Source organism: Varroa jacobsoni, unplaced genomic scaffold, assembly GCF_002532875.2.
Source record: "Varroa jacobsoni isolate VJ856 unplaced genomic scaffold, vjacob_1.0 scaffold_1218, whole genome shotgun sequence".
Taxonomy (NCBI): domain Eukaryota; kingdom Metazoa; phylum Arthropoda; class Arachnida; order Mesostigmata; family Varroidae; genus Varroa; species Varroa jacobsoni.
The window spans coordinates 30,376-53,754 of NW_019214120.1; the positions used below are offsets into that span (position 1 = coordinate 30,376).

The 23,379-nt window shown below is 42.9% G+C and overlaps 1 protein-coding gene across 2 annotated transcripts in view; it reads right to left on the minus strand.

Moving 5' to 3' along the window:
- Position 1: 1 nt before the first annotated feature.
- The window catches only part of snu (ABC-type transporter snustorr), a 69,537-nt gene continuing 46,159 nt past the window's right edge, over positions 2–23,379 (minus strand). For both annotated transcript variants that reach the window (XM_022846251.2, XM_022846250.2), the window contains exons 3-8: positions 8,695–8,942; positions 6,741–6,915; positions 6,214–6,541; positions 5,294–5,890; positions 1,796–2,285; positions 2–1,296 (exon numbers count right to left, since the gene is read on the minus strand). In XM_022846251.2, coding sequence (XP_022701986.1) covers positions 1,085–1,296; positions 1,796–2,285; positions 5,294–5,890; positions 6,214–6,541; positions 6,741–6,915; positions 8,695–8,942 — 2,050 coding nt within the window. In that variant the 3' untranslated portion in view covers positions 2–1,084. The remainder of the gene's footprint in view (positions 1,297–1,795; positions 2,286–5,293; positions 5,891–6,213; positions 6,542–6,740; positions 6,916–8,694; positions 8,943–23,379) is intronic.

The following is a 23,379-nucleotide window of genomic DNA, read 5'->3' on the forward strand; positions in this document are numbered from 1 at the left end:
GTCAGTCAAGCGTCAGAGTCTATTTCACATGATAAATAATGACAACGGAAAAAAAAAAACTGAATCGCAGTGATGATTATAGTTATGCCTATAGAGATTGCCGAAATCGGTCGTTACATTTTCATTACGTACGCCCTGTTTTCATAGCATTGCACGACAACCTTATGCACTTGATCTTCCTGTAAAGTGACACAAAAACGTACAAGTACGAACCCTGGACATAGAGCCCACGTTAGGTACGTTGGGCTCGACCCAAAATATAATCGGTAATATATTCTTGTCATTGCGCGTTTCTTCGTATTGAGGCTACGCGGGGTATAGTGAGTTCTTAACGCGTGATATTCATTTTCTGTATAGGCGACTTTCACCTTCACTTCGCTCCTTACTACTAACTGTGTTTTGACCGACCCAAAATAAACCTAGGCGTGGTCGCTCGTCTGGCCTACTCCTCATGCCGTCTATACTTGTCTAAACTGCTTATTATTGTGCCTTTGCTGCAGGCGTGACATATGTTTTGGAACGTGGTGAGTAATCCCTTTTTTCTTGCTAAATCTTCCGTTCGACTCGACGGTAGAAACTGTAGCCTCTATTTATATAAACATCATCTTTTCTGTCGTGTTTTTCTATGATATTCCTTGCTATGTCGTTGTCATAATTATATTCTATTGTTATATACTTCTCTATATAATCTTTCTTTCTAAGCGTGGAAAGAGCTGTACCCTAACAAAACTGTGTCGCCTTTAGCTATGTTTGCCTGCGCGTATGATCGGAAGCAGCCCACTGTTATCAAAGGGGACTTTCGAAGGTCTGTCAAAAACGAACGGTTCTGATGCTTTACTGGCCGCAGAATGCCTCGAAAATAGACGAACACGAATTTTAGTTAGCAATCAGCTTTCGGCAAACTGGCTAAATACTTTGTTGTAAGGTCAATGAGTCTCACATATGCTGGAGTCCTAGTGTTGTGGGTGCTTAGCTCCTCAAAAAAATCCTCGCCAAGTAACAAAAAAAAAAACTACAGAAACAAGAACACCCCCGGTAACGGTAGTGCCCGGTGCGGTGTATTTACTTATGATGAATTTCATGTCTAGGACCTGGCTTTAAAGGCAGCGGTAGCAAACAGAAGGAAAAAGATTGTCCAAGCCAGCGATACGATGTAACCTATCCAAACCTCGTCGCGGTCAATACCCCAACCACGATACATAATGCAACGAAGGGACTCTGTTGGGATGGTCTGCGGTAGCCCGTACGCGATATAACGCACGAGGCGTGGCATAGACTGAATCGGCCAAATGATACCTGTACGGAAGAGCACCAACATAATGAACACAATCAAATAATTGGCTTTTGTAGTTTGTTCATTGAGCGAGCAACAACTTGACCGGCTATTGACCCAACCAACAGTGCGCAATAAATAAACAGATAATTATAAATACGAACGTTACATGCAAAAGTTGTCTGCTTAAAAAAAAGACTAACGCGTACCTAAGAAATTAACAAAGAGTTTGTTATAAAATAAAAGTATCGGGACAAAGAAATAAAATGTATATTGGCCTAAAAGTAAGTTACGCTGTCCATTAACGGTTTTGAAAATTTAAATGACACATGTTTTCCTAACGGATTCGAACCATCGTTCAAAACTATTGGAAGCTAAATAAGATTTGCCGCCCCTAAGGCCTTCTCCACTTACCTAGAAGTTACCATAAATATACTTCTAGTTCTCGAAAAAAAAATGCCAATCGGAAATAACGATATAGAAGTATATGATGCTAAAGAGCTAACTTTCTAATCTACTTACCACTGAGCAAAAGATTGGGATAGAAGGTTCCAAGCGCAAGCATCATGGCCGATTGTTCGTCGCCACAGATGGACGAAATCACTAGGCCATACGTCATGCCGCTGAGACCTTGCAACAGGGTGAGAAGTATCACAAGGAGCAGAGAGCCTTCGAGGGGGATTTGAAATACGAGAAAAATAAACAAAAGCAGCAAAGCTACCTGGACGACCATGACGCAAAATTGTGAATAGACGTGCGATACAACCACCTCAAACGGTCTAACGCCGGCGACCCAGCAACGCTCCATTGTGCCTTCACGAGTCTCCATAATAATGGAGATCGCCGTCAATCCCACTGCCATAATGTATGTGATCGAAAGGATGATGCCGGGAGCCATGAATTCAGTAAAGCTAGGTTTGCCGCTGCCGTAGACGGGGTCTCGAACACGAACTGGCAGTTGAGCTAACGCCACATTCTTGCCCATTTTAGTTAGCAAATTATCGCAGAACATCTGTAATTGTAAAAATAACAGGTAAACTCAGAAATGAACCAGATGCTAAGTCTTTATTATGACCAGTGATGGCCATACACATAACTTTACCTCTGTCAAATCTATTTAATTTAAATATTTGGTCTACTTAATTTCAAACAGTTTACACAGACACATTCATTGACAGCCATCCGCTTCGATAATGAGTAGATAGAGAAGAGTTGCTGATTTTGCCCATGTCCTAATCTCGTAGTCTCCCTTCACTCGCATAAATGTCTCGACATCGAGGTGTCTCGGAAACGATCCTCATCCAACCTGCTTCCTCTGTCACCTCATTTGAAGCCGGCAGAAACAGCCAAGCACATATGACGATAATGAGGTCAGTGGGAAAAAAACACTTCCGATTCACCGAAGTCATATATTCTTCTAGAGGTACATAAACACCAAAGTAAAGCGGACTATCCTGCAGAATAATCCACGAACACAATTCTACACCAGAGTTATGTTTACCTCTGCTACGGGTATCATTGATGTCATCCGGTTGCCTGTGTCTCTAATTATTTATGTAGTTAAGTATCATCTGTGTCGTCGTGACTGGACTAGACTGATTTTTGTAACCCGATCCTCTGGCCTGTTCTTACACATTTTGCAAGCTCAACTGTGGCCAAGTCAATTTTGTTACAGGAACACCCCCACCCACACACACACTCCCCCAAGACACGTCGATAAGAATTTCCTGTCCCATGAGAAACAGCTTATCAAATCATGGAGAATCACATTCCTCTTTATGCTTGTCCGATACTTTGCCTTGCTAAATAATACCACCAGCCTCACCATACAGCGTGTCAGTATAACTCATAACTCGTACGATCGCTGGACACAGCCTAAGCGAGGCCTAATACTGCTTGCACATATGCGTACGCGCGATACCGGGTTTAACCAGTTACTAGTCGACATTCACTAAAAAGAACCGACAATAAGCGTTAGACACTGCTATTCTCCCACAGTCGACAGCGGAGCAGCGGTGTGGCAAAATGAGGAATGAGAAGGAATAATCCCCGTGCACCGTCCGACAAAAACACTATACAATCTCGGGCTTACTGAATTGTGACGAACTCATAGTACATAATGTAAAGGCGTAGTGCATTAGAGCGTATATGTCATTGAATCCGGTGCCTGAAATGCTGGGGCACTGCCCCTCGAAATTTCAAAAGATAAAAAGAGTGAAAGCTGCACGTCAAGACCAAACTTCTCGCTCCTACGTCAGGGCAAGTTTTGTTCAAGCAAAATCACGTCTAACAAAGGGCGGTTTGGGTAGTGCAGGTCCATCCGGTCTCTGTCGAGAGACTTTGTATCATCTAAATCAAAGAGGCGGATTCGCGATCTTGCAGAAAGAGTCGAACCAATATTGAGCTAGACCGGAAATCGGCGGGCCCGTCGTTGAGTTAACCCCCATTTCCGTCGAGGATGCCACTTCAGTCTTAACGCGGTAGCGGACCTTTCGCCTGTACCGTCGGAGTGCCCCCACACTCTCCAATCCGTACAGTGGATATGCATTTAGTTTCCCGCAAAAAAAAAAGAAAAATAAAGGGTCTGCCACACAAAGTACTTGGCGGGTCTGGATCGAGCGTTAGGAAGGTCGTCACCCTGACATATAGAAAGAAAACGACTTCCAAAAGCAATATGATAGAAACGCTTTTGCGTTTCTATCATATTAAACATGAAAGAGTCATTAATCAACCATCTAATGCTAAATGTCAAAAAATTTATATCGGAGACAGTTTTTAAAACGGTATTATAGATCAATGCCACTGTACGAAACTGACATATGAATGAAGTCTACTTGACCAGTAAAATCTATTCCGACAACAGAAAAGAACTCTCAAATACTCGTTCGCCCTATAAGCGTTACTTAAGACCAAACCATGGAGTATATGCTCGTTTACGTAGCTCTCAAACATATGCTCTCCCTCTCGAATCAAACGTAGGATCACATGCATATAGGCCATTCTGCGATTGCTTGGATCTTTCTGTTACGCGATCATACCAAAGAAAAAAAAAGCGTCAGCCGGTGCGGAGCTCTCTAATCAAACAAAGTAGCGCGGTGCCGGGTGGAGTGTTGACACACAGCCCTCTGTTGCTCTGTCGTTCGGTCTAATGTCCCCCTATCCCTGTGCGCCCTGAAAGCTGTCGTCGCTGCTCCCAGAAAAACGCCTTCATGAACGAGCAGTAAGCCCTAAATGGAACAATGCTGCCACCGATGGTGCTGCCGCTGTTAGCAGTACGACTGGCGGGAAGCTGCGTGTTCTAAGAAAGCCTACAAAGCCCATAAAACGAGGGCTATACGATTGTGTGTGTCCCCACATACTGTGTAAGTTGGCTACCCAAGATTATAGTTTCTTCGATACGTTCCACGTTGTGACTGTTTTCGAGACCCCACCCGTCCGGCCGCTGGCCCACCTATCGGATCCGCCGCGAATGGGAGCAGTACGGATCACGCCACCGAAGCGGCTTAAAGCAGCAAAACGAGCACACATGCGGAAGAACTAGCTGGGGCCAGGTAAAGCAAATGTCGACATAACCTCGCAGTTAATACTTTGGCTTCCGCCCGTTGGACATTAAACTGACTAGGTGGTTTCGTTGGCAGCTACGCTTCCATCATGCACAGAAGGTCGAGACCGTCAGAAAGAGGGCAGCGAAAATTATCGCCGACGAGACTAACCATGGCAGCAGAAAGTCGAATAAGAAAAATCTAATCAAATGGACCTGCAGTATTCCCATATAATCTTCCTTAGAACCTAAATCTAAGTGATCATTCCAAAATAGTGAAATTTTATTTAATGATAACAATTGAGTTAGACATCAACATCATCTCATTTGCTCTCTCTCGCCCGCTCGCACCGTATAGATATAAGCGTATATAAACCCGTTTCCCACTCGGAATCAGTATGCGCGTATCAGTTATATATGCATATACACGGTATATCGCTGAAAGCAACCTTACCATATTTGCTATCCAGAATACTTACGATGAACGATTCAAAGATGGTCTTCTGTAAGATAAATCCTATTTGCTGATTGGTCATGTCCATGTAGATGTCAACAGTAGACTCTTCAATCGTTTCATTGTCAGCTTCAATGCCCAGCAAGAAACGGTATTGTAATGCTGTTGAGTAGTTGTGCCCGATGTGTATGACGCCCCAGGTTTCTCCGCGTTCGACGCTAGCCAACGCTTCGTCCAGGTCGGCGTATGGCCTCTGGATAATTGTGACGTTTGAGATGGACTCTAGGAAGGGTTGAGACAGTATCGGATGGGTGTCCTGGTTGACAATAGCCATGGGAAGTTCGAAGGGATCGGCGCCGATACAAAGACAAAAGAGGACGACTTGGAAGGAAGGTACTATGAACGTAAACAACAGAACAGGGATATTTCGCTTGACTCGGGTGATATTTTTGAGAACGAGCGCCAGCGCCCTGCACCAGGTATCTATCCACGAATCGCGTCGTTTTGTATTCGTCGAGAAGCCATCGGAGTTCACTTGTTCGAAACGTGACGCATATATTTGGCTCGAAGGTGGCGGCAGCGTGTGCTTCACGTCGAGCGGAGTTTCGTAAATTGGTACTTTCTGCAAAAATCGTTTCGAAGTAATAACTTAGTACATAAAATTGCCAAACATACACTGGCATCACAGACATACCCTCAACGACGTGTGCCGACAAGGTACACAAGTCTGGCAAGCATACGTCGTTCTATAAGCACGTTAACGAGACCGAAAAGGGCACGTGATCAATTTCGCTTTTGATTTCGGTTAGCTGGCGCCTTCTAACACATATTATCATATAAACATATAAGTAAATGACTCGATTCTATGAGATAGGTTGGGCAGGTGCTAACAAATAATTATTTTCTCTATTTTAAATTAGATAGTATATGAAGAGATAATCTAACCTCTTTATGATTCTTTTGACTGTTGTCCATATTATCCGTAATTTGGGAATTGTCTTTCGGTTTGTCTGTGACGACATTACTAATCATCCTCATGTTCTTTATAATCGCTCGGCCCTCTTTATCCGCTAGACAAAGCTGCAGGAAGACGTCTTCGAGGGTAGTACAATTATAATCTTCGAGCAGACGATCAGGCGTGTCTTGTGCCAGCATTCTGCCTGAACGCATCAGCCCAACGATATTGGCTTGCCGAGCCTCCTCGATGTAATGCGTCGTTACAATCACTGTCATTCCCTGTTCACGAGTTAACGTGACGAGATAGTTCCAGATGCTGTCGTTGGAAAACATAAAATAACTGTTACTACAAATTCTAAACCAGTCGCTTGTTAACCGAAAAAAAAAAAAAAAAAAAAAAAAAACATCTAATAATCACTGCAAAATGATAGAAACAGGCAGATTTTTCTTTTTAGTTCTTGTCTCAAAATCTAGGCAGACAGAATATAGCCATAAAAGCGTGTTGCTATACTTACGCTTGTCGTAGGAGCGGGTCAACTCCGACAGTGGGTTCATCAAGTATGAGTAAAGGTGGCTTATGGATTAGGGCTGCCGCGAGTGACACTCGGCGCTGCTGACCACCAGAGAGATTCTTGACCAGGCGACCCTTATCGGGGAGATCCAAGAACTTCAGCAGGAACTGGATACGGTCTATTAATGATTCAGCATAGAGAACAGAATACTGTTTATAAGAAGACGGCCAACTTTTTTAAAGATACTGCCCTTTACTATTTGCCATATGTTATTCCGTACGATGATGATTATCTTTAATATTTTCATTTTTAAGCCTTTTCCTGATCTCAGTTAGAACTTTAACTTCGGTAAGACAGCTCTACTTTTTTGCTGTTTCCCGACAGCTCCCCTAAGCACACAAATAGATTTTATAGTCGTCCTTTGTTTAAAAAGCCGCCTAGACCTAATTATCGAGACACCTTCCCACTGATTCAGCTGTTGTTGTCTGCTATATGTTAACATACTGTCTACGGTGCTACAACGCCTATATACCATACCTGTATATCATATGGAGAAGCGTACATGCATGATGAAAGAAAACGTTATATTAGAAAAGTTTTTTTCGAAGTTATCCATCTCTGCTTCCCAAAAAATGTTTGACTTTAGCTCAGTCTGGTGCTTTTGGTTATCGTTGTTGTTGTTGTTGTTGTTGTTGTTGTTGCTAATCCGTTTCTCTCGGTTAATCTCGATTTCTGTTTACCTTTTTTTGCCATCTGGTCGCATCATATTTGCCAATTGTACCGTGATGATTCTAATTCTGGGCATCGCTGTCACCATTGTTAGTTCAGGTAACAGCTATTGTTCTTCGCGAAACGTCAATTCATGTCATCGCTTCTGTTATTGCTGATAGAAATCTGTGTTGCCTTGCTTCTTCTTTTGTTACACCGGGTGCTGGGCCTCGCTCGTAACGTACACCTTAACCGTTTACTTCCGTCGGCCTTTTGCTTCTATCGCCGTCTTTGGTCGCCATGCAAACGAGCCGCAAAGACGGCGGCGGTAATCATTGTGCTGGTGACGATGACTGCACAAGCAGCACTGGCATGCGATTAGGCATACTTATATGGCAATGCCTCTAATCACAATATGTTATTTATATAGTAGTTCATAGTATATTTTCGAAAGAGGCCGGGCAATAACAACGACTCTCGCTTCCGCAACGTCCTGTGTCGGCCATCCTTTTCATGCCAATAGCATCCTGAGTTCGTTCAACAGTTTCAATAACGACTATAGCTGTTACCAAGGTTACTTAATAACAGCTATAATAATATAATTAGCATTATGTCCAATGTTGTTGTTAGTTGATAAACGCAGCGGTGAGATTTTGCTATGGCTAGGCAAAAGCAATAAAAAGAGCTAAGTGTTATTAATGTCTACACAAGAAAATGACAAGACAGGCCGGATGAAAGCAGCAACTGATAACAAACAACAAAGTTCTTTCCCAACGAGCCATACGTCATTTCTAGAATCTTTTTATGCTTGCCTGACAAGCTAGTTATGCACAAGTATGCGGTATTTCTGGCGCTAACCTGAACGTCCTATCTGAAACCTGGTCGCGTAACAACTCTGGGAGCTGTAGGCTATCTTACGACTACATCGGCTATGTTTACTACTGTAAAAAATTTAATGTCTAATATCTCAGCCTACGATAAAGGATCTATGGCTGTTCGTCTATGCTTATGACCCCCCGTCGACCAACTGTCCCAATGCTCGACATTCATCTGCCACCCGAGTGTTATTTTTACTCTTACAATGGTTAGTATAGTTACCATGTCAGGTTGTCTTTAGGGTATGAATTAACGTTTGTCCATTATCCATTCACTAATCTACTGATAATGTACTGATATTAGACGTACGCTTGTTGTAGTTCCTAAGCTGACAAAAAAAATGCACTCATATACCATTTAATTTGGTACAAACCTTGTATGACTTTGCCAGGCATACGAAAAACTTTGCCAAAGAAAAGCAGGGTCTCGTAGATTGTGAACTCAGGATAAAGGGTGAGCTCTTGGGGCATGTAACCGACCCCTGGACCAGGGATGAAGGCGCCCGTGGTACCGGGCACCTGTTCAAACACTCGGACCTGCCCACACTGTGGAGTTTTCCGGCCCACAATACACCGTAGCAGTGTCGTTTTTCCGCACCCACTTGGGCCGAGCAAACCGTAACTGCAATGATATAAAGACACGTAAATAATAACTTTACGTTAATTTCTAAATTTGAAAATTTCCAATCCAAAAAAAAATGTATACCGAAATAAAAAAACGTCATATTATTTATGCACTTGTTGCAGTCAATACTTCAGTCTATCTATATCTTTCTTCCTGCTTTCATTTGTTATGAGGCGCAATCTTTCCGCCTTAGTCTGCTGTAGTACTTAGTGTCTTATCAGCGGGCCAGTATCACGCAAGCGAGTGAGATCAGGACCATTCCAGCAGAGGGTCTGGGCTTCAGCTTGTTTCAGAATATTCCCACGAACCACAGCGGTTTCACGCCGCTAAGTTTAGTTAAATAGTCATTCTGACGTAGCGCAGATGTGTTCCCTGCTTGATAACGTTTTTAGATGATCAATAATAGCAGCAGCAAAAACAGCCCGACCACGATCGGTGCAACAGCATCTATAATCTACGATCAATATACAAGTACTGCAATCCTGACGTTATACGGATTCGTCGCTAATTGTCAGACCACAGAAGGGACCAGAAGCAATATCAACAGACCCAGCTGACGTTGGCAGAGCTGTCACTTCCGTTTTGTTTGACCACCGCTAGTAATGGCGATAACTGCAGAAGCTTTGGCAGAATTGAATCAGCATCAAGTTAGGTACTCAGGCAAGTAGATGACAAGATGCTGCTGACTGGCCAGCGAGTACAGGGCAGTACACAGCGCCCCCTGATTCAATTTAGGCCTGGCCTGACTTCACGAATCATTTGCGGCAGTGCCGGCTGTCAGTAGGTCAAATACTATTGTACATTTGATGCGTAATTCACTCAATCGATACAACCAAATATGCTGGGAATAAAGTAGCTGAGTGAACTAATATAAAGATTCTCACGATTGAAAAGATTTCTCCGCCGTAGGTAAATAATAAACGAGTTATACCAACATATTGATATCTTATAACCGGATTAGACTAAATTCTTATATATATCCAATTTATCAGGGGTTTTTTTGTGTCTAAAATCTGTTTTCAATTTTTCTACCTAAGAACACACATTCGTTTCTCATGTTTCGCTGGAATCAACGCTATACTTGATAGGTGTATGCACAGATGGGCCTTATTCGACGCACAAATGACCTAATCCAGCTGTCCCTAGCTACCTGAATGAGACTCACACCGGCAACATAACACTATCAAGTGAGTGAGTGAGTACGGTTTTGGTACAATCGAAGGTCCTAATAGGAGAAAATGATGGATAAAAGACATCTGAAACGTTTGCTGTTGACAAACACTAAACGTTTTGAAGATCTTGCACATGTAACCTCCCCGTACATGCACAGCTGAAGGAAGTGGCGCACATGGTATCGATTACGTTTGATAGTTTGCCGAATAGTTGGTGCTGCACGGGAATGGCCATTGCACGTTCGTGACGTTACGTTCTTTCTGTCGATTTCAGGGTAGATATCAGGCGAAACGAACATCACAGCCAGAGCTGATGACAGCAGCGGCGGCAGCAGCAGCTGATCGGCCGCAGTCGTCACCGGCTGCCGTTGGATACCACAGGCGTAACTACAGCTCCCACTTCAGCTTCGTTTATTTATTTCTGCTTTTTATCTCATTGGCAAGAAGTGGTAGTAGAAGTCGATGAATCGCCCATGAATAGGTAACAGCCCACCAAACATGAAAAGAGTATTTCTCTTACTACCGATACGATATTATCGCTAGCGCGACCATTGCAACGCCCGACAACGCGTTTTCCATTATTAGCAGATTGCTTCACCGTCTGAGCGGTAAGCAGACTCTTCCCACCGGCCGGTTCGTTTTACTCATTGCTTTGAAGGGAAACAGAGTCGAACGTCATATTTTACGATTCCGTTGTTCGATATTTGCTGTCACACGCTTGCTTTGCTAGTGAACTATATCCTTAGTTGAGTAGTCACACACTACTTACTACCATTATTATAACGGCGATGTTCGTCGGCACTGCGGGGCAGTGGCAGGGGCCGATAGCATGCTATTCAACTCCACACGATTCTCTGTGGTTTTTCCTTTGCAAAAAGGCCGCACGTAAAACATGACGAAGCCTAATAACCAGCTATATAACTTCATGACCTGTCGTCGAGGCACCTTCGACATCTCCGGAGAAGAGGCAGGAAAGAAGTCGTTGCTTTTCGCTCATCTAGCTGCTCGTTCATTCGTCGTAAGGACGATAAAGTCAGAACGGAACAAAATATCTCAGATATGGACACACACATACAAACACACGAATATCCATCAAATAGCGAAGCCTGTTAGGATGTTTTCGAAGTCAACTTCATCGTCGCTTTGTCGATTTCGGTGACGCGTTAGGGTGCCTCCTGTTAGCCGCCGTCTTCTTCGAGTCGTGCACTGCGCTGCGTTACGTGCTGAGTATGTACGACGTCTGATACCTATCTATATATATATATATATATATATATATATATATATATATATATATATAAAGGCGTGTGTGTGTATGTATGTCGGATGCAGGTCTGTATGACCCTGACTGCGCCCTATCTACCGCTGTTGTCTTCCATTACGAAGTCGAACCCCGCAGACACGCGTCGAATTGTAGCGCTTCCTTTGCTCCATAGCAACGGGCGTTACCAAGAGTCCAGCATTGGCTGTAGGTCCGCAAAAAAAAGAGAGCGTCGGAGAAAAGAGTGACGAGAGGACGCGATAGCTTTGTTGTTACACGCTCTTCTTTTGATGACTTGGCCAATGGTTCGCCGTTTGCTCGTCTTTTCGATTTTGTCCGATGGCCAGACTTTTCGCTGACGATCCGCTTTCTATCAGTAGCGGTAGGCGGCGGTACCAGCATTTACAATGGTATCCCAGTTATTGCTATTGGCAGTGCATTTAGATATAGCATATATGTATATATGCGTGTGCGCTTTTCGTAGAGCGTTCGTGTATGTCTTTTTTGCGCCTTCGGTCTTTTTTCTCGGGAACTGCCACCGTGGCCAATACCGCTGCCATACTTGCTGCTAAGGTAGCTGTCCGCATCGACATCATCGTCGATGATTCTACGTGCAGAATCGTCATCGCAGCCGTCACTCCCGCGGCCGTCATTAGCTAGCATAGCGAAAAAGCAGACGACTGCCTGACGATCGGCCGAGCGTCGAAGCTTGCTCGTACTTTGCGTTAGCAGCTGCTGCACAAGCGGCAAGAGTTGCAACGGCAGCATCGTGTATAGCGCTAGTATCACCCAGGACCTCGCAAACTTCATCTCACCACTCCTGTTACTTCCGCTCGACTCAGCAGAAGCGCAAATATCTGAACGAACGTAACGTTGCAGTGACAACGACAACTGGTGGCGCTAGCGACCATCTATTTTCGACGTTTGTAACTGCTACAGCTTCAACTTCTTTTTTCTACTACATACATTACTATATTTATGGCACAGCGTCCTGACCATGGCGGTCAGACCGCCGGCCAGCTAGATAACACACAGTTAATAGCTGCTGCGCAGCGGGACACTCCAGTCGAGTGGATAGCTAAATCTCGGTAAGTTAGTACGTGCACGTACATACACACAAAGCATCGCACTGCAGATTCGTTGGATGAGGCAGAAGCAATGATAGTTAAATACTGGCCACCTATTACAATGAGCAATGCTGATAGCAGAATCAGCCTGAATAGGACAAATATTGAACGACTTTATTGACGAGACATTTGCATGAAAATATCGCAGTGAAGAATATATAATGTATCCCATCTAGTCTGATTTGGTTTGGGGCATAATGGCTTCGTTTCAAATAAAAACTCAAGAAACACTGCTTCCATGTCTTCATGTACGCATGGTATCAGAATGATATTACTGCTGTGCTTAGCGACGGCTGTGCACTATTTAAAATATCAGACAATAGAATTAAACATTACATAGTTAGACACCCAGCTTAATCCAGTCTCTGATTCAGTCTCTGATTCTGTCCAGAGTGTTGGATACAACGGAAAGTTTGCTGTTGGAATGAATGTTGCAAGGTCATTTGCTCTGCACTAACTACATACGGTGTATTTATTGAGGAAACAATATTGCGAACATTTGTTCGCTAAAATTCAGTGACGCTTATCGAATGAGGTGCCGTCATGTTGCTGTCCGCGTCTTACTATTAAATCAAAAGTGACGCGCTACGTTAAGCTTAGGGGCCACCTAAGCAGGTCCGTAGAGTTTTCAAGTGCCTCAGTCACTCGTACTGCTGCTTTACGTTTCTAGCACCATTTATAAATAGCCTTATGTAGCCCTACAGCCACCTATTGGACGACACATTCAGTTTAGGCGCGGCAATTTTAAGGCTTTGCCGTGCTCCATTATGTCCAGGACCTGGTCGTTGAGACGATGGATCGATGCGTGCCTAAACGTCAGGCGCGATCGATACTCGTACACTGGCCTCCTTCTCTGGCGAACGTCACACTACCATATACACTCGAACAGTCTGCGAAATTCCTTGACGGTATGGAGGACTCGACCAGCCGTATAGCCACCGGAATGACACAGCGTGTCCTCCACTAAACCGGCCAACCCTACTTTTGAGATCCTTATAGCATATAACGGCGATATGTAATCGACACATCATTCCTCAGCGTCGTGATGCGTTAGCGGATTCGTATTTCTGTGTTTCAAGCTAGAATTATGGATTCAAGTTAAACAAAACCTAAATAACGGTGGGCTGGAAGGTTAGGTGGGATGAGCTCGCCATCCGAGCATTAGGCCCGACAGCGCGCTTCGATGTTTCTTACAAGGATCACAAGCGACACTCGCTCTTCACTCAAAACGCATGTCAGTTTTCTTCGCTATTTTACCCCAGACGGCCCAACTTAATCCAGTGCAATGATTCACACCTACCAAAGCCCAAGTTCACAAAAAACAGAATTTAGCAAGTTTTTACATACTTAACGAAGAGATCCACACTTGAGGTCATCGAGTAATGCTCACAAAGTATTCTAAATGTGTTTCCTATATTTATAGCTGCAGAAAAAGGCCCCACGTAGTCCGGTTTCCTCCGAAGGAAAGGTTCCTTGTAAAGATCTACATTTAGTCTCTCGCGATATCGAAGTCGTGCTTCATTTAGGTACTTTTATGATTGCTTCAGTTCCTACTTACTTCCTAATCTAGAAAGCCACTAATATATTTATTTCTAAAATCACAGTACGATTTTTTTTATTCATTTGAAGGCATTTGAAGAGAGTAATACGTTTAAATTAAATAAAGCTTTTCGAGCGGACTCTTCATCGTGATGAGTATACTTCATTTCACTACTTCTGGTCCAAGATAAAAACCGATTCTGTCTACGAAAAAAAGCTCGTCATGATGAAGAACAGTGTATTGTTTATACACTGTTATTATCCAATGTTATTATTATCCAGTATTAAGAATTAATCTATTGTTTGCAATTGACAGTCTGCGTTATTGTGTAGTTTTTGAAAAATCTTCCGAAGAGATTTATGAAGCAGATTCTCGGATCGAAACGATAATCGCAGTGCATGGAACAAATTTTCTTCAAATATCTGTTTCTGTTTCTAAGAGTTAGAAACCTGTCGAAATTGTTACTATTATTACTACTACTAGAAATACTAATAATTTACATTTAAAAAAATAGTCACCTAATTCGTTTTAGATAAAGACAATAGATTACACTGGGTGGGAGCTGTCGTTCATGTAACATATGTTTTCAACAGTCTTCATTGGGCCAGCCTGATCTCGTGTAAACGATTGAGGTGATTTGCACAGCAGCTTCAGAAGCGTCCACCCGTCACTTGCTAACACGATATTTGTAGGTCGAATGTATTTCTGGTTGTAGGCGGTTGTTAACGAGTTACGAGCGAACCTTTTCCTTTCTATTCTTCGTTATCGCTACGAGAAGCGACGATTGTATGAGTGGAAAGCTGTCTATTGTCTAGGGCCTAACTTTTGGCGAAATTTGGCTCAAAAAAACCATATATATGTGATATGGTGTAACATCAATATATGAACTGTCAGCCAGTATATAAATAGCAATAAGTGTAAAATCATGATATACTAAAAAGGAAAACCACTGTGGCCTATATTATAACTATCACCGTCCTATTACATTATTCAGCATTGTATGGTATTCTTATTACTTATTACATAACATAACGTCCCTACGACCGTCCCGTTGATCATTCATTGCAAGTTGCTCGTTGTTGCTTATAATAAGTTTTTGCGCCAGTCTGTCGTTCTTAAGAAACATAACCTTCCTCATCCTATATAGAAAATCTTTAGTTTCCCACATGATGACAAAATACGATGGGTCTCCTTCAACGTAAGGCTATCTTCAGTACAGGCTGGGCGATCCATTCTATTTGGACATGGCCCACAAAAAAGCGAGCCAATGCTTTCTTGAAACAGATCCCTTTTTTTTTTTCTTTCGGAAGTTGTCCGTAAAACTTAGCTATTCGCATTCTGATGGTGTATCGCAAACCCGTGATAGAAGATCGTCCTCCGGAACTAACGTGTTCTGAAGCACAACTTGGAATGATAAGATTTCTCTCCACTACAATTGATTTTATTAGAAAAATACACAAAAACACTGTTATTACCGGCCACTGACATGCTACTAAAAATAAGGCAGACGATGCTCGAGCAGACCCTTCATGAGGAAAACGTTTAGAAGTTTAGCTGCCTAGTTATTCTAGCCAAAATAGAGATTCTAGCGAAACGCAAATTGATCCAACCTAGCGTCAATATGGTTAGTTAGTCTATCAAATATAAAATGTCAGTCTAAGAACTAAGTATATAGAATTATCTATAAAATTACGAGGCAAAGTGAGTTGAAGCTGTTTAACGAGCTCGCTTCGAAGCAGATCAGATAAATCACTCAATACATTATATTTTCAAGCCTGATACAGCCGGTAGACAGACGGCAGTGGGCATCAAAGCTAGTTATTTGTATTGCCAAAGATGAACGATAATCGGGTCCAGTATTCTCAACAATATTACGGAATATCCCTACGAACAGACTAATTTACCAAGACATTTCAATAGCAAGCCGTCACTGACGTATAACAAGTCTGCAGTTCTGCATATTGTCTATGGGGTTATTGTCAAACGGCCTCAATTGTAGCCGGACCAGGTGAAAAGGGCAAACAGAGCAATTCATTTTTCGCCTCTTGCAAATGCATCAGCCAAACTACCTTGTGATAGAGGCGACTTGTTGTCCTCGTCGCTTGTTCCTAAATAAAGCAATGCCATCATATTAACAAACGTGTACCGTTTGTAACGTACACTTGGGAAATTTATCCCGACCAAAGCTGACATGCAACGTGCGATTACGCGACACGATCCGCCTCCAAGAATCTTTCTGCTAGTAACTACAATGACGGGTCACACTGCATGAGGTAATTCAGGACCAACATCGACATTACTTCCTCCCGCAGCAGCGGGAACATGTTTTGACCCGTTATAACTTACATATCGTAAACCACGCAGCGTGAAAAGTCACTTAGTGCTAGCGAAAGTGAAGTTGTCATTAAAAACGTAACAAGTACTCAGCTATGGGCGAGAGGTATATTTAAAATGATCGCCTCTATGCTTCTTGCCAGGTTGAAACATACTGTGTGAATAGATAAAATCTGTTTGTAAACAGCCAATTATGTAAATATTTATAGACAAACATCAATCATAAACAAATCAATTAATCACCGATTGCAACTTAGCTAGCGATAAAAATATCATCCGAGGGTCTATAGATAAATACCCTCTCATTCAGCCCCTTCACAGCAGAGAATTGAATTGATTAGCTGACAGATCCCAAAGTACAAGAAAATTTAAGGAAAATACGAGTATTCCTTGGAAGAGGCTTAGCTAGGTGCCAAGCTTGCCTCATCACGAAGTTCAACCGAATTTTTAAGACACAGTTGTAACAGGTGTCTGTCTGCATGTGTTTATACACATAGCTAACTGTAAGAAACAATGTAGGTACGCATGTAAGTATAGTGCTTAAACTAATAGAAGTGTGCAAGTGCTTAAATGACGAAACGGCGCAAAACAACTGATCGTCTGTGTCCTGTACTTGCATTTCCAAGGTACAGGTAGTAAGTTGACACAGGGCCAAGTGCGAGCGTTTCTTGAGTCCGTGCTTCACTAACTCAGCCTGTAATAAATGTATGTTTTCACTTCCCCTTACAAATTTTTACTGATGCACCTGCTACTCCAGCAAGCAAGTATGAAAACTAACTGACTGCCGTTACAAAAACAATTTTACATAGTTTGCTTAGTAATCATCACACACGAACACACACACCTGCACTTTGTGAATGACCAGGCGCACACGCGCGAATTTTTCCAGATGGGCCAACACACATATCTAACAGTAACGCCATAATTTCGAATCAGTCAGGATCAACCGTGCTTACTTCGAAACATACCGTCAGTTATTGTGACGACAACAGATTCAACAATTCAGACTCGTGGCAGCATCTTTAAAATTCTTCTTAAGATCCAAAATAGCATGCCAAGATATGGCTGATACTTTGCAGACCGTACGTGAGACGACAGGGACTCAAAATCCAAAATATCCGCTAAACCCTCAGCAATTAGTATATACATACTAAATTTAATTTTAGTAGTAATTTAGTGTGTACATATTAAAACCAGAATACTTTCGAACGCTAAAAAACTGCACATCTTAAAAACCACGGAAGGTCATGACACCCAGCGTCCTATCGCTGACGCCAAGCTACGACAGATGTACTCCTATTAAGTGGTAAAGTGGTACCTTTCGACGATCTCAAACAGATTTTTTTTCGACGATGTCCACCTTTTGACTATCTATGATTACCTATTGCTTGCGTTACACCATACAAGCTGGCTGCATATCTAGCTAGGTAGGAGGTCACAAATTCGCAGACAATTCCTAAACCAATCCAACAACTTATGAACTACTCTGTTTATCTATTGTCAAGCGATCTATGGGGTTTTGAACAGAAAATACTTCATAATTTTGATATCAAACAAACAATTATTAGGACAGAAGCCACTATAGGCATTAAGAGGCTCTAGTTAGTGCTACGGAAACCTAGTTCGATCGACTCATCGTATGTATAGTTTCTGATTAATACATTCAACATCTGACTGTCAATCAGCTTCCTAATTATGCGGCTAACTATTGGGCAATTCTAACGGCGTTTTTGGGCTAAACTATAGACTATGAAGCTAGCGGACATCTAGCTTCGCTTTGAAGCTTTCGTGTACGACACTACTTCAATGAGATGCTGATTATTATGGCCCGGGGGTCACCTTTGCGCCCGTTAACTACCAACCACGAATTTGTTCGTTCGGTTCTCAATTGCGTTCGCTTCTTATGCGGCTAACTGGAATACCATAAAAGTATGGCATTTGTAAATCAATTAAGATGCTTGGCTTCCATCGCGTGCTGCGCATCATGTAGCAGCCGATCCGTTTTACCGTATCGGTCTTCGTGTTTTTCTATCTACGGTGGCACCACCAAGCTTCACGCTGTGTTAATGAAATTAAACCGACTACCTACCCAATGCAGACCAGCAGGCCAGGAAACTCAGAGCTATTTTCGCAAGGTGTCTATGGAGAGTTTCCGCCACCAGCGACTTCAAAAACAAAGAAAGCTACCTAATGAAATTGATTAATGGCTGGCCAGAGTAACTTGCGATTTTCTGTTGACGTCTCGCACGATAATCCAAGTGACATTTACCCCGACCATTGGAGTGACGCATTGCCACTGAGTACAAATGTTTGGAGCAATAGTATGACGAAGAAGCAAGCATGAACATAGGGAGCACTAAGACTGGATTGTTTTTTGTACCTCATCTTTTTGAAAACAGATTGATGGCCTTTGTTTTGCTTTAAATGGTAAGCGTCTGGCCCGGTCAATTTAACGCCATTACCACGATGTTGTCATTATTATGAATTATCATTACCATCAAGGCGTGATCTATTCAGTGAGCTGTCTTCATCTAGACCGTGCTTGATTAATACGCTCGAACAACGTCTGAATGTATGGACAATCAATTTTCACTCTAACTTTGTCGATATCTTCACACCTACATCATTAAAGACTAAAGTTAGTATCCTTTGTTGAAATTAAATGTTTCAGTGTCATGATAGGTATTGTGTTCATGTCTGCATAGCACCTGTAACCTTATGACTATGCTTTGGGTCGCTCTTAATTAAGGTTTAGGCCATCTATTGTATGATGATATGGCATCTATTGATAACTGAGGTAGATCTGCATAATTGTCATTTGCAAATGAAATTCGTATAATATACAAAATTGAGATTCCTTTCACCGTTTCTGATAGTCAAAGACAGGCTAGCGAATACCGAAGTGGCAAATGAGTATGTCTGCGTGAACAATATTATGCGTCTACAAATATGTCTCTAAGATACAACTTTTTTTGTAACTTTTAAACGACCAATCGCTCCATGATGGTTTATCACGCATTCGCTTATCCGTAGATAAATAAATAAGCTTTCTTTTTAGGGACTCGAACATTAGCAGCCCGGTAAGGCGACCCTCAATCGGCTGACACTATCGCCTCCCAATTCGGCGTATCAATCTCGAGTGGATAGCGGACTAACGAGCAAAGCAGGTGTCATAAATGCTACCGTCTAACGGGGTGTTAGGGACCTAGCATAATGTTGCACAGTTATAGAAACAGCCAGGCAGTGGCCGTTGTACTGATAGCGTCTCAGCGTTATCCTCGCACCGATGATGGTTTTGACGATGTGCGTGACGAGTGTAGAACGTGGCAGTGACAACGTTGTGGAACAACACGTTTACAAGCCGCTAGTAAAAATAGAAGGTAGCGATAAGGTGGATACTTTGTTAATTATCGCTGCAGAAGGAAAAAGCTTATCGACAGAAGGGATAAGGATTTAGAATCACAACTGAGTATTGGACTTGGAAAAACGGTTAGAACGTGAAGGTAATCCAAATGCTAGAAGCTGCAAGCTAACTGCGAAACGTCTTGTTAAGGCAGGCAATGGATATTTTATAGGGAAAGGGAGTTCAATATTGGAAGGGGTGTATAGACACAGCAACACCAGGCGGTTATCTGATTAACAGTACCTGTACAGGTCGATACTGTATTAAAGCTCACACATTTAGCCTAAAATAGGCTCCTCAGTCAGCGCGTATTCTTAGTTCAGTTTACTGAAACCGTTGCTTTTGTCACCTTCTGCACGAGAAACAAGTGCTCTGAAGTTAGTTGTTTCCATTATATGGGAGCTACTATTATATCATTTTATTACATAAATTGTACGCGGGATTGCTGCTAACGATTGTTAACGGCACTACAGCCAGCTGCCCAGGTTATGACTGCAGCTGCGTTTGTGGTCAACGGAAACTCGTTTATCGCTAGCGTCCATAGACCGCCAGTAGACTTCGATGGACTGTTGTTCTTTTTGAAGCGTGCATCGATCGTGTCACACGAGTGCCTGCGCAGGACCTATTGTGTAATGTAGACTGGTGATAGTCTAGATGACCAGCGGAGCTAGTCAGAGTGACGAGAAATAGAAGCCAGTTAGTGTTTATAAACATCGAACATCGCAAACAGAAAAGGATGTCTTTGAAACAGGGCCATAAGCTTGGCTGACTTTACTTGGCCCACCACACCATGCGAATGCCCTGCGTGTTCAGTCGACGTGTCGCTATAATGGCTGCTTTCATAGAACAAGTCGTAGGTTAATAGAGGATTTTACTGTTGGCAGGTATTGAAACGTAAGGCATGGTGAAGCGAACACGGTGGAAGCAGCTTTTCCCAAAATACGCCGTGCAGTATAGAGCATTTATACGAACTAGCAAGGAGGAATTGATGCCTCAGGAGTGCGGTCACCATGGCGACAGCAACAAGATACTCCTGATAAAGAAGGGCGCATTGTTGCGTTGTTACTAACGAGAAGAAACGATCTTGCCCTCGGATGTTTCTTCAAAGCAAATAACATATTAGCCAAGAAACAGAAAAATTCGAGAGCTTACTACCGAGAGAGATTGCCGGCAAGTTGCAAAGTCGAACAAAGAGAACTTTTTCATGCTACAGAACATAGAACAAGATGTAGGCTTATTGTGTGACCTCAAATACGAACTTCAATGTTATTTAAACAACGTTTACTGCGCAAAAGTCAAATTTAATCAGGCCAATTACAAATTTATGAAAGTCGTTTATCTTGTACTAAATAAACGCTACATACAGAAAAATCACACGAAATCAACTTGATAACAAACTTCTCTAAGCTCCTGCAAAGGGATATTCTTTACGCTCAGCCTCTATTTTACAAAAAAAGCTACAGCTTTAGCTATAACAAAGCTAGCAGCAATAGCAACAAACCCAACTGAAACCTAATGAACTAGAACGCTGCCAAGTCATTAACTTCATATTCACGTAATTGTCACAGACGTGAGTATTTCTGGTTTTCATGCGCGAAAGATGATATAAGGCTCTGCTTGAATTTGAGCTGACGATACGTACACGCCAAGCCAGGATAGAATTTGCAGTCCACGACTATAAGATGCAGGTTGTTTTTTGTTGTTGTCGTTTTTGCCTCCTCGCCCCCTCAGCGTTTTCCATGGCTAATTCACGAAAACTTATTTTCCATCCAGCGGCAGAAAACGGTTTTGAGGGTGCCTTTTAATCTAGTTTCCGGGCAGCCCTGACCAGTTCGACACTAGCGCGGCTTCACGAGCAAATCGCGGGGACAAGGAGAGGCGTTACGTTCAAACATGAACGAGAACCTCGGCAAAGGGCGTATCTGAAGAAAGCCAAACGACCTTCCGGTCGCTCAGCGAAGAGCCCGACAGCCAGACAAGCTGGCAGGACCCGAATCCGAGAAAAATACTGCTTTCCGAGGAGATACTGCGCGCAAGTCGGCTACAATGCCACGCACGTTGGCTACGTTTTATCTCATTACTAGAATAGCGTTCGTTGGGCTGCCTCTTGCTGGTCCTGAAACGGGCAACAAAGCTTTTCTTGGAGACCCCGTAGAGGCTGTCACAGTTGAATTGCTGAGAGGGATGCGGGAGATTTTCCGAGGGCCATTCGGTCCTCCTGTCTCCTTGGCCGCTACTGCTATTACTGGCACCACCGCTGCTCCTTGTAGCCACGAAGTCCAAGACAACCCTCACGCATTCCACGTTTTGGCTGTACAATACAATATACCGAGCCTCCTATTCGCTAATGTTTATTTGAAGTAGCCGCGCTAAGTATTCCAATCTTCGGTATGAAGCAACTATTCGATTATGCTATTGCTGCTCCTGAAAAGCGAAGGGGTATCCGCTAACAATAAACGCGCTAAAGACATCTGTGTGCGAACAATGTGTGTATAGAGGACTGGAATTGTCTTCCAATGGGCTTACAAGCCAACGAATTCCGTGTGTAATTTTTTAGACAACCACTGTAAGAAAATATATGAAGCATCTATTTATTTATATATAGTTCACATCGGAAATACGCTAAGCCGTACCCGCCGATTTCAAAATCGATACAGACCGGTCTTAGAAGGTAAACGGCCCATGTTAATGTTGCGAATTATCTGTCTGCCGAAAACTGTCCAATTTTTGAAACGGCAAGGTCACCAGTTTTTTCAAAAAACGCCCGTGTAATAACAGACCCGGCCAGATTCGCTGATGGAAATATTATTGTCTGTTAAAAACGGTCCGCCCTAAGGATTCCCAACTAACACTTTTCAAAATAATCACAGTATCACGCAGTTTCTCTTTAGATACGAATTGGACGCATTCTTTTATTGTTCGTATGTGAATCTCATAATCCTTTCCTCTTGATTTGTTTATTATTTTTTAACTATCCCTACTCACTTTATTCAAAAAGCCGAATGACATGCTTAATCAGTGAGCACGCTACTTTGTTTGTCCATTAGGAGTTCAAAGAATTCAAAAGAGAAGAGGGCGCGACCGTCATCTAATCATATCGGGGGAGAAAGGTTTTGTATTGCTGTGAATAGAACAAGCTTTCCGAATTGGATGCGCCCATCATTCCCCTTCTAACGCAAAAAAGTCCTGACTCAACCCAATTGGAACGGTGTACAAGCCCTTTTGGGTTGCAAGCAAATCCCAGAAAGATCTCAGGAGAACACTCCATTGCAGAGGGGTGGCGGTCGCAGCTGCAAACGCAGCAGCGATTGTCATTACGAGTTCACGCCTCATCGACGCCGAATTAAGCCCCACCAGAACACTCTTCGCCTCCTCCTTCAACGCCACGAGTCCCCCAAGCTCGTTTCGTTTCGTAGCGGGTTGCCTATGGGGTGGCGCACAAGGGAGGGCCTCAGCTCTGTGCGGGCTCTGTTTTTGCCAAAGAAGTCACACCAACGAAGCTTAAGCACGAGCTCTGGAGATCCGCGGCGACGAATAGGGTTAATTCTACTGATATGGGTTCAGTAGGCTTTTTCAACATAGTGATCACGTGGACTA